General features: G+C 34.9%; 1 protein-coding gene across 1 annotated transcript in view; it reads left to right on the plus strand.

Moving 5' to 3' along the window:
• Positions 1-3,969, plus strand: part of PLEKHG1 (pleckstrin homology and RhoGEF domain containing G1) — a 121,952-nt gene extending 117,983 nt beyond the window's left edge. Inside the window, exon 17 of the mRNA XM_053711831.1 lies at positions 2,577-3,969. Within this exon, the coding sequence (XP_053567806.1) occupies positions 2,577-3,643 (1,067 nt within the window). The 3' untranslated portion in view covers positions 3,644-3,969. The remainder of the gene's footprint in view (positions 1-2,576) is intronic.
• The last annotated feature ends 8,404 nt before the right edge of the window (positions 3,970-12,373 follow it).

Below are 12,373 nucleotides of genomic sequence, written 5' to 3' on the forward strand. Positions count from 1 at the left end.
CTTAAATGTTTATATAACAGATATACTTTAAAATAAAACCTGTTTGCTTCAGGTTAATTTTTACTTTGAATACATCATTATGTCTACAATTTGTTTAGGGTGAAAAGTCATTGTAGACGAGGATTCTTAGAATTAAACACATTTAATATGTTTGCCTTAAAAAACATTGGGTCCATTTTTCAAAGTAAAAATTGTAATAGCTGTACAAATGCCCCAATTTAGATAGAACAAATAAATTGTCTCATTATATCATAAGATTAAAACCCTTTAAACATTGGCTTGACAAATGAAGGCACCATGGAGTTACTGGCTCCTTAGAATTAGGCTTTGGTGCAGAGCCCCCCCAATACACCCGTGGTGGATGCCTCCTACCAGCGTGAGCCAGTTGTATCTAATATTTAGCCTAGTGCTACTGGCTGGAACGATCAGTAACAGATTAGGGGTCATACTGCTGTGCAATGCGACAACACAGGCTCACACACACATTTTATATAGATATATCTTTTTAAATAATTAAGAACATATCTTCAGAGGGAAAAGGCACTCTCACAGGTCGCCTTTAAGAAAAATGCAAAATATATTAATCAAGCATATAAAACAGATCAGCATTTCAGCTCATGTTGGAGCTATATAAAATAGCTTTTTAAATTGTACACTCTCGCTGAATTATGAAAGTTTAATTTTGACTTTACTGACCCTGCAACCACAATGACATCAGTTTTACAGTAAGTGTTTATATCAGTCAGATATGTCATGTTTTAGTAATGAACTGCTTGTATGCAATAACGATCACATGCCCTTAAAAGTAAATTTAGTATTTAACAAGGCTTCCTTTATAGACTAACCCTAGAAAGATTGTTATATCTAATTCTAAGAAGTATTGTTACAAGCACACTGTACTATTTCATATAAACAGAAGCATTTAAAGGGACAGTAAAGTTTAAAATTAAACTTTTATGATTTAGGTAGACCACATAATTTAAAACATTCCAATTCTTTAATTATCTAAATCTTTTATATGCACACTTTCTGATACACTAGCTCCTACTGAGCATGTGCAAGTTTCACAGAATATACATATACACATTTTGTGATTGGCTGATGGCTGTCACATGATGTATTGGGAAGGAAAATGGAGCTTATTTGGAAGTTTGTCAGAAAAAAATCTTTTTCTCATTTGAAATTCAAGCTAAGTGTTTTTGCATTGCCTTTTTATTATGCATGTATTGATTATGGAATTCTATTTTAAACTATATAATTTAATCTTTTCAAAATCTTAAGGTGGCACAAAAGTCACAAGGCTCAGACAGAGCATGGCAATTAAAGTGCTGTTTTAATTGACTTTGTTCCCTTGGTATCCTTTGTTGCAAAGCATTAGTGGGAGCTAGCTGCTGATTGGTGGCTGTACCCATGAGCCTCTTGTCATTGGCTTTAACAATTAAAAACTAAGTGTACCACTATTAGTGAATATCCACAAAAACAATAATAAATACATCACAAACAACAAGTTGTGGAATAAAAACTGAGCATTTATCAGTCCCAAAGGTAGGGGACTTCCAGGGTAGCTGAGTGATTCTAGAAATGAGAAGGCGCCACATAGCGCAATTCTGCAGAGTATATCATATAACAGGTGTTGGGTAATATACACTCACATTTGGTATAGCTGTGCATCTTAGTGTTTAATAAAACACTTATTTTTATGCTACTTGCTACCTTTTGCACTTATTGGGTGACCTATTTCCACCACCGGATGGTTTTCAGCAGAAAGGTTTTCCTATACCCCTACCTACTGCGAGCGAAGAGGCACCTTTAAGTTCTGTATTTCCTGTTCCTAGAGGAGAGTTTTACCAGACAACTCTGAGGATCCGGTCTGCCCAGTTTGCACTATATTACAGTGCTGTAACAAATGTGAGTGTATATTACCCAACACCTATTATATGATATACTCTGCAGAATTACGCTATGTGGCGCCTTCTCCATCTTTTCTAGAGTTTTTCTGAAGTGGGACAGCCTTATACCCTGAGGAGAGCAGCCTATTTGTGCTAATCCACACAAAAACATTTTTTTACTTTTTATGTATGGTATCAGTCATTTGTACCTTTTTAGTGCACTATTAGTTACTGTTGCATTTTCATACAGTTTTTGTGTACATTGGTTTTACATCTGACATTTTATTGTATACCTTACAGTTATACTTTTCCATTTAAGTGATAGCGCCCCTATTTACACTTCTTAGTGTTACTATTTGTACTATATAGCTTGAGTGATTGACTGGATTATTTTCCAAAAGTCAGTATACAGATGTTACAAACACAACTATCTGGATCATAAATAAGTTTTGTGGCTCTCCTCAATATTTTTGCTTGCCTCTAAATTTGAAAATGGTCATCGTTTGATTTATTGATTATCTAGAAGCATGTGCAAGATAGTCATTATATTAGTAGGTTTTTTTTTTTATTATTCAAACGTTCATCTAGATTTTTATTTGAGTTTAAAATGCTTATACTATTGTTAAAAAAAAAAGTGTTATATTATGTGCAAGTGATTAATGCTGTTCTTAAACATGTCTTTCTCAGGTGCAAGAATAGCAGAATATTCCCAGCTTTATGATCAGATTATTTTCCGTGACTCACCCACTAGGACACCAAAGGAGACTAAATGTAACCCAAATGAGTCTCCATTGTCAAGGTCAAAGTTTGAACAACCGAAATCTCCTGGAACTCCGATTCATACTAGAAATGACTCCATTTTCCATTCCACTAATATTAATGGAGATGTAGGAGATTTTTATACATGGCCTGATCATAAAGACTTGAAGTCAAGATCTGGTTTATTTGAACACAGTACAAAAAGCAGCCAAAGGCACATTGCACATGCGGGCTCTGTGCCATCATTGACCAAGGACATTGCATCGCCATCACTAGCTCAAAGATGGAGTACAGTTAGTCAACAATTTAGTGAACATGTGTATGAAAACCATTCTTATAATTCATTAGGAAGGAGGATTGTCTGTGAAAAAGCACAGCCGTACATTCGTTCACAGTCGTCTTCCTCTATGTTAATTCATGGAATTGAAGGCTCTCTAAGACCTATTAAAAGCGTCTCTGCAAAACAGCCACTGTCTTTCTTAAAACCAGAAAGGCAGGATGAGCTTTATAATGTTGGTGAACATTCCAGAAATGAGAGAACACCACAAACCCGGCAAGAACTCTCAAATATGACACTTCAGGACACTCAGAAGATCTTGGTTTTAAACACACTCACATCTCTTAATGCCCAGATAGCAACTCTTAACTATTATGCCAACTTCAAAGATGGAGATGGTGATGATGATGACTATGTAGAGATAAAATCTGAAGATGAAGATGAAAATCTGGAGACTGCTTCTAACCAAAGGGTGCCATCAGTTCTTAAAGGGAAGTCAGAACTTCAACAGACCAGTGCATCTTATAACTTCAACAAACCCATAAAACCAGTTAAAACTTTTATTAGCAAGGAGACCTCGGAAGCTTCTCAGGTGGCCTATGAGGACGCAGACAAACTTAATGACTATCTGTGGAGGGAACCCCCCTCTAATCAGCAAAATATTGTTCAGTCTCTAAGAGAAAAGTTTCAGTGTCTCAGCTCAAGTAGTTTTGCTTGAGCAAATGCTTTAATTAGCATCATAGAGGGGGAAAAAAAGTACTGTAATGTATTAAAGCGCTAAAGCATTGTGCACTGTATTATTCATGTTTGTTTGTTTCGCTTTATTGTTTACAAATGTTAACTTTATTCAGCAAGACATCTTGCACATTTTTCTGTCACACAAATGTCTTACAAAATCATTGTCGCTGTTTTGTTTTTTTTCTATGTTGAATTTTTTCATAATCCATGTAAAGCCAGTAACATAATTTATGTAGCCTTAATAAAAAGTATTTTGATGTAGTTAAAGTGGAACAAACGCTAGGATTGACTATTGAAACAAATAAAGGGGACTTTCATTCATGAAGTATAAGATACTTCATGTAGAAAGCGCCTTTATTTGTTTCAACCGATCAGCGATTTGAGCTGCTAACAAATGCCACTGGCTCCCATCGGCGCCAGTCCGCATTTACTGCACTGCTATTGGCTAAGAGGTGAAAACGTCGCCTCTTAGCAAAAAAATTTTTTAGCCATGGGCTAAAATCGTCGATCGGTTGAGACAAATAAAGGAGATTTCTACATGAAGTATCTTATACTTCATGAATGAAAGTCCCCTTTATTTGTTTCAATAGTCAATCCTAGCGTTTGTGAAACGGTAGGATTAACTTTCACGTTAAGATGCATGAGGATTGCTGAAGATCAGCTCTTTACTAAAATTGTTTTAATGTCACTCTGTGTGAACTAAAACACAACTCAGTTTACAGTTTAGTAATAATGACTTAGTTTTAGCCTAAAAGCGCTTCCTAATATCAGCACTTCCTAACAAAATTAGTTGCTTCTAACTTGTAAACACCAAGAAATACAGATTTTTATTATTATTATTATTTTGGAGAAATGGAAGTTTATTAGTTTAGCAGAAGTTTTTTTTACAAAACTCCATTTTAGGAAAGAAAAACAAACTTTATAACTTTTATCATCCTTCTGTGCTAATGTCGTCCATTCTATTTTCATTTCTAAAAAAACATAATGAGTATAAAAATACAGATAGTTTACACAATGCCAGAAATACTATATTTACCAATATGCATGATGAATTAGAAGGGTTTAATATGATATGCTAGTAAAACTAGACTGTTTTGAGAGATTTATCTAATATACATTAATTTAAAAAGTGCAATTTTTTACAATCTGATTATAAAACAAAAAACTCTCTGCAGGTGTGTTGGAATTATTTAAAAATAATATATACAACCCTATTAAACTTTTCTATAGAATGCACCCTTAAAATGCTGTTGCTGTTGTTCTTTTTTAAATTTAATATGGGAAAAAAATGTAGTCAGATCAAAACATTTAAATTGTGAGTTTTTCTTTGTGCGATGTAAACATTTGTTATAACTTGTTCTTTCAAAATGACCAGTATCAATAGTTTAGAATAGTTTTTTGTTATGTATTTGTAGACCGGTTTGTGTGTGTGCTTAGGTATATACAATTTGTCTTCTAAAACATAGGATTTACTGTCGCAAAACATTATATATTAGCATTACATCAACTATAAATCAATTTTAATATGTACAATGCAGCTTATAGAAACATGATTACTACTACAGTAAATTTTAATTCACTGCTATATAACTACGCACCCATCATGTTACACTGTCTGTAAGTAAATAAAATATAGTGCTATGGCAAGTCATGTACAGTAGGTGTTCTATAAATAGGATTGCTGAGTGCGAGCAAGTATAGCAATAAAATACATAATTTTATTGGCATGATAGAATTCATAAAATATTAATTATTCTACATAGCTAGTAACACTAATCAATGAATACTTGTTTTCCCATTCATATCAATAGAGCTTAAAGGGACATTAAACCCAATTTTTTTCTTTCATGGTTTAGAAAGAGCATGCCATTTTAAACAACTTTCTAATTTACTTCTATTGTCTAATTTGCTTCATTCTCTTGATATACTTTGCTGAAAAGCATATCTAGATGATAGGCTCAGTAGCTGCTGATTGGTTGCTGCACATAGATTCCTCGTCTGATTGGCTCACCCATGTGCATTGCTATTTCTTTAACAAAGAATATCTAAAGAATGAAAATATCTAATAGAAGTAAATTGGAATGTTTAAAATTGTATTCTCTATCTGAATCATGAGAGAAAATGTTGGGGTTTAGTATCCCTTTAACCTTTCCATAACCAGGGCTGACACGTCTTAGCATTTAAAGTTGTATATATCATAAATGTTTTACAAGTTTTGGTATTTGTGAACTCTTCTAGGTCTCATAACTAACCAGTATGTTTGTATACAAGGCCAGTTGCTATTAATATTTTCTAATTAAATTATGCTTTATATAGCAATAAAGAGACTGGGAGCCATTTCATGTACATATATGAAAACTAAGTTTGTAATTAAGGAGTTGTAATTAAAATAAATTGTTATTTAATATGTAGAATTTCAATTCTCTTTGTTAATATCTAAATTAAAATGCATGCCATTTTTTTATCACACTACAAAATAGTCTGTACAGTAACCTCTTTTCATAATATTGCTTCCATTTTTCATACATGGCTGTTGTTTATATTTAGTGCTTTATGTTAGAATATGTTCCTGACTTTAGGGACCTGAAATACATTGTACTGTAATGTTACCAGCCAGTGTGACAATCAGACCTTTAGGATAATAAATTAATTAATTGGCATTAAAATTTGGCAACAAAGGGATTTTGTCATTTTTATTTTTTTTCTTTGGTTTCCCTCTTATAAAATAGTATTTTAATTTACTTTAATTTGCTTTTTCTTTTTCTTTTTTCTATTTGTCTTTTTTTTCCTTGTTTTGATTTGCCAGCAAGCAATATGGCCTTAGAGATCAATTGGGCACATGCATTTCCTGTTTATTTCAATATCAAGAACGTTTAGAAGTTCAATATCCCCTTATCTTTTTAAAGGAATATGAAACCAAAAATGTATCTTGTGATTCAGATGGAACATACAATTTTAAAGGGACAGTCTAGTCAAAACTACACTTTCATGATTCAGATAGGGCATGCAATTTTAAACAACTTTCCAATTGACTTTTATGATTAAATTTGCTTTGTTCCCTTGGTGGTATTTTTGAAAAGTTAATCCTAGCTAGGCTCAAACTGATTTCTAAACCATTGAAAACCACCTGTTAGCTCAAAGAATTTTGAAAGTTTTTCACAGTTAGACAGTAATAGTTCATGTGTCATATTAGATAACATTGTGCTCACTCCCGTGGAGTTATTTAGGAGTCTGCACTGATTGGCTAAACTGCTTGTCTGTCAAAAGCACTGAGATAAGGGGCGGTCTGCATAGTCTTAGATACAATGCAATCACAGAGGTAAAAAGTGTATTTATATAACTGTTGGTTATGCAAAACTGGGGAATGGGTAATAAAGGGATTATCTATCTTTTTATACAATAACAATTCTAGTGTAGACTGTCCCTTTAAAGAACTTTCCAATTGACTTCTATTATCAAATTTGCTTCATTCTTTGGTTTCTTTTGTTGAGGGAGTAGCAATGCACTACTGGGAGCTAGTAGAACATATCGTGTGAGCCAATGACCAAAGTCATATATGCAGCCACCAAAAAATTGTTGCTCTATCGGATTCATTAAAGTTTAATTTTGGCTTGAGTGTCCCTTTAATTTATAAAGACTTTACTGTGTTCATTTTTAACTTTCTTTAGTGCTGCCCTGTAGGGTTACACTAATTGGTTCGTTGTTCTAAGTTAAAAAAGGGATAGTAAACCCCAAAATTTTCTTTTATGATTCAGATAGAACATACAATTTTAAACAACTTTCCAATTTAATTCTATTATCAAATGTTCTTCATTCTCTTGTTATCCATTGCTGAAGGGACAGCATTGCACTATTGACAGGAAGCTGAAAATATTTATTTAGCCAATCACGAGAGACAAATGTGTGCAGGTACCAATTAGCAGCAGCTCCCACTAGTGTATGATTTGTGCATATTCATTTTTTAACAAGGGATACTAAGAGAACGAAGCACATTTGAAAATAGAAGTGAATTTAAAAGTGTCTTAAAATGACATGCTCTATCTGAATCATGCAAGTTTAATTTTGACTTTTCTATCCCTTTAATGTTCTATTTCTTATATCCTTTAAACTACTTGAAAATTATTTTGCATTTTAAAGCTATTTAAATTGATTTTGAAACTTACAGGAAGTGCAAGCTTGTGCAAAACATATCCCAAAGGACACACTTTACAATCAAATAAAGGTAATACACTTTATAATGTAACAAAATAAATAAAATACTTCAACAGCCAGAAGATACAAATTCTCTAGATCCTCCTGATTTTTCTATAGGAACTGCAAAGCTTCCATAAACTATAGCATTCAGCAGATCAAACTTCAATTATTATTTTTTAGTTCTCTAAATAACTTTAATAAAATGAGCCAGTTGCTGAATGGTGATATAGGCTCCACCCTATAAACTGGCATCCCACCATAGATGTATAGGTGAATTTGTGTAAATAAAACTGTTCAGTGTTGTCTGAATTTTGACCTTAATTCAAATGTCTTATCCTATGGATGAGATTTTTTTAAGTTGCACTTTTTGTTCTCTTATTTTGTATACAGTATGATATGAAATGTATGTACATTTAGAAAATGTTAAAACTTGCAACTTTCTCTATTGTATTGCTAAAAAAAAAAAAAAGGTTTGAAAGCATGCTGTACCTAAAGAAATGTCATTTTATGTTAATTAATAAAGAATAACTGAGACCTGTTTCAAAAATGAGGCTTTTTATGCAGAATCCAGTGCTTGGTAATTGTGATTAAAGGGACAGTACACTGTAAAATTGCATACAATGTTCAGCAAATTAACTTATTTTGTCTAATTTGCTTAATTTTCTTGGTATCATTTGCTCCCAGTAGTACATTGCTGCTCCTTCAGCAAACTGAACTCCTCCAGAAAGCCAATGAAAAGGTGCATATATGTGCATCCACCAATCGGCAACTAACTCTCTGTATTGCCTACCTAGGTATGCTTTTCAGGATACCAGGAGTATGAAGCAAATTAGGTAATCATGAAAGAAACAATTTTGGTTTCATATCCCTTTTAAAATGGATAACTTTTACTAGAAGCATATTTACAAATGTGTATGAGTCAAATGCTTATTTTCATAACTGAGTTGCATTCATGTACATATAAATGTTCAATTGTACATTCCCTTTAAGGGATATAAAACCTAAACAAATGTTTTAAAAGTTTCCAATTTACTTCTAATGATATGACATTCTTTGTTGAAGAGATACCTTTGGTATGTGTCTGGAGCACTACATGACTGACTAATGCTCTTGCAAATCGATATCTTTACTAAAACTGCTGCCATATAGTGCTCTAGACACTTGAACATTACTGAGCATACGGCCCTGCTTTTCAACAAAGGATACCAAGAAAACAGACAATTTGGTAATAGAAGTAAATTAGAAAGTTGTTTAAATGACATCCGGAAGAGGAGCTAAGCGCAAGTCACGGAGCGCTTCTCTCTGTAACTCCCGCACCAGCTCCTAAAGTAAGGGGAACTGTGCCTGGAGCCCTGTGACTGGGGAGATAGTACGGATAAGGAGGCAGATTATCTTGGAAAGATAGAGGGGTAAAAACACGCTGCCCCTTCTCTCGAATACAAGGCTCTTGAGGAGGAGTAATAAAGACACCCACTATAAGCTAAGGACCGCTGTCTGCACACAGGTGTACCACTATACAACTCTCCCTCCCACCGGTGCTGCAAGAGGGAGACAGAGACGGCCTATGGGTTGGAGGAATCTGAGGACACCCGGCAGCAGGAAAGGCAGCTACCGGAGGACAAAGATAGCCCTCCCACCCTTCTGAGGAGTGGAGTGTCAGTGTTCTAACCCGGCTGGCGAGAGGAAAAGCAGAGCCGAGGCGCTGTCCTTGGAGAGTAGGAGGCTCGAAGAGAAGCGGCCAGCCAGGTGACGGCGGTGGTATTCACTGGAAGGTTGCATAAGTTTACCAAGGTATCTTGCCGACTAGCTGGATAATATCCCCCTCCCACCGGTGCTGCGAGAGGGAGATAGAGGACGGGCAGGCAGGGAGGCTGACAGGAGGAAAGCAAGCCGCAGGCCCTGACTCGCCCATAAGAATCATGGTTTAGAGAGGAGCAAGACGTCCCTGGCAGGCGGAGGATCCAGACTGAGACCGGGTTGAAACGCGTAAAAATCAACTAATAGCAAGTATTCTAGTAAAAGTGACTTTACTGTTTATTTCTTCTCTAAGGGGCTGCTGTATGTTGCTGTGCTTTTTTTTTTTTTGCATAACTTTTAATGCTTGCTTGCTACGATCCCCTGGGACTCAGCTGCTTGAAATGTTTGTTGCATAGGTTAAACTGCTGGGACTGAACCTAATATTTGACACAAGACAGTCACATAAGATGCTTTTGCCCTAAAAAGAAAGTTGTTACTGCTACAAAATTATCTGGGAACAAAAGGAGGGTGACAGAAAGGCGAAGAGGAAGGAATAAAGGGGGGAAAAAATAACTCCTAACCTAGGTCAAAATAAAACAGGGGAGGGGCAAAGGATAAAGAGAATAAGAAGTGGTTAAACTATTCTCAGACCCTGCTTGTATTCCCATATTAATGGCCATTACTAACACTTAATAGCAGGAAGATAGCCCCTACCTAAAATCTTTTTGTTTTAAGGAATCCTTGAGCCACTTAAGGAAAACCCCTCAAAAGGTTAAAGATACAGAGGAACTCCTTCAGAGTGTATAACAAGCCAAGTATACAGGAGATTTTACGTTTACACTGAAGAGGTTGATTCCTTGCTTAGAGGGACATAAAGACCAAGAATTAAGATCAGAGACATTGGTTTTGATCCTCAAAGAAACTAAGTGATTTTGCCCAGGAAGCTATATGACCACACATTTAATAGAGGCTTATTAACCCTTGCTTGCAATTGTGTCTAACCCTAACTTGTGTTTTTGATCTGTGAAGCTTAAGTTTGCTTTGGAGCCCTTCTATATAGCAAATGCTGAATATACATGATGTGATCTCTTTTTTGTATTTAATGTTGCTAAATAGAATGTTTGACAAGGTGCAGTGGGAAGGGGTTGTACAAATAAGTAAAGAAGGAGTTTGACTGGTATTTCTTTAATAGTCAAGCTTGTGGGGATGTCTAATATATATGTGTTAACATTGCAGACATAAGGTGTCAGGCTATTAATAACACCCACCCTTTCTTTAAATTCTGATGTATTAATCTCAAGACAAATTAGGATCTCACTTTAACAGATACAATAGATTAGGAGGTTCTCTTATATTAGATAGAGTAACACTTCTTACTCCTACAGGCAAAGGTTAACAGAAAATATGGCTGTAATACTCACTTAAAGGGACATAATACTCATATGCTAAATCACTTGAAACTGATGCAGTATGAACAGCAGCCAATCAGCATCAGCAGTGCTGAGGTCATGAACTCTTTTACTGTGATCTCATGAGATTTCACTTAACTCTCATAAGATTTCATAGTAAGCTGAATAGGGAAATAATATGAGAGTGCACAAGGCTCATCCCCTAAGATTTTTCCCAGGACAGACACACTAAAATGCTGCTTAGAAATCCTTTACAATGGGAGGTGGCTATTGAGGAACTTTTGAGGTAAAATATCTTTCTGTTTTACATAGAGATGTTCAGGAGATATTTTCTAGTCAGCTTTTTACAGCTATACTGCATCACTTTCAAGTGTTTAAACATTTGGGTATTATGGCCCTTTAAGTTGTGTGGCCTGAAAGTTTGTATTTACTGATAGGGAGATCAGAGTAAGACTTTTATATACAATTATTGGATAATTCTTTCCTTACCTGGGTTGGGTGGTAATTTAGGATCACTATACTTAGGGAATTAAAGTAATTCTCTCATATTTTTTCACTTAATCTTATTTTTTCTATTTTTTCACATCACTTTTTTCTTCACTAAAGCACCCTTTTTTCTTTCACCTCCTTTTTTTTTTCCTTTCCACTCTTTTCACATATATTATATGGATAAATATATTAATTCACCTATTCACGCTAAAACCACTTCTCCAGCCATGGCCGGGAAATCGAGATATAAAAAAAACAAACAGGCAAAAGAGACAATGGCTGAAATATATTCGAGCACTACTAACCAACCCAGAGGTATTGAAAAAATTGATATGCAAACCTTAGTTGAGAGTATTGCAAATGCACTGTCTCCCAAATTTGAAGGACTTAGATCTGAGATCAAACAGGATTTAACAATACTAACAAATGAAGTAAGACAATTTTCCAACAGACTTCAAAAGGTTGAACAGAGAGTATCAGATATAGAGGATAATACTGAGGGCATGAAATCTAGAATTGAAATTAATTAACAATACCTTGATTTCCAAGTTACAATATAAAATTGAAGAGCTAGAGAATCGTTCCAGAAGGAACAACGTTAAGATAGTAGGACTTCCTGAAAAGAAATGAAATGAAAATTTGGCAGAGTTTATTTCTACAAGTCTGACCAAACTCCTGGGTATCCCCCCCACTTATCCGGATATAATAGTGGAGCGGGCCCATAGGCTAGGTAATCAGTCGGTTAACAGTAACAAGGAAGCAAGACCACGATCAGTACTTGCTAGATTACTTAACTATCAGGATAAGGTGACATTAATGCAGTAGTATCAGAAAGCACAACCAATCTTTATAGGGGAGGCTAGATTATTCCTTTTTCAGGA

This window comes from Bombina bombina, chromosome 4, assembly GCF_027579735.1.
Source record: "Bombina bombina isolate aBomBom1 chromosome 4, aBomBom1.pri, whole genome shotgun sequence".
NCBI classification, from domain to species: Eukaryota; Metazoa; Chordata; class Amphibia; order Anura; family Bombinatoridae; genus Bombina; species Bombina bombina.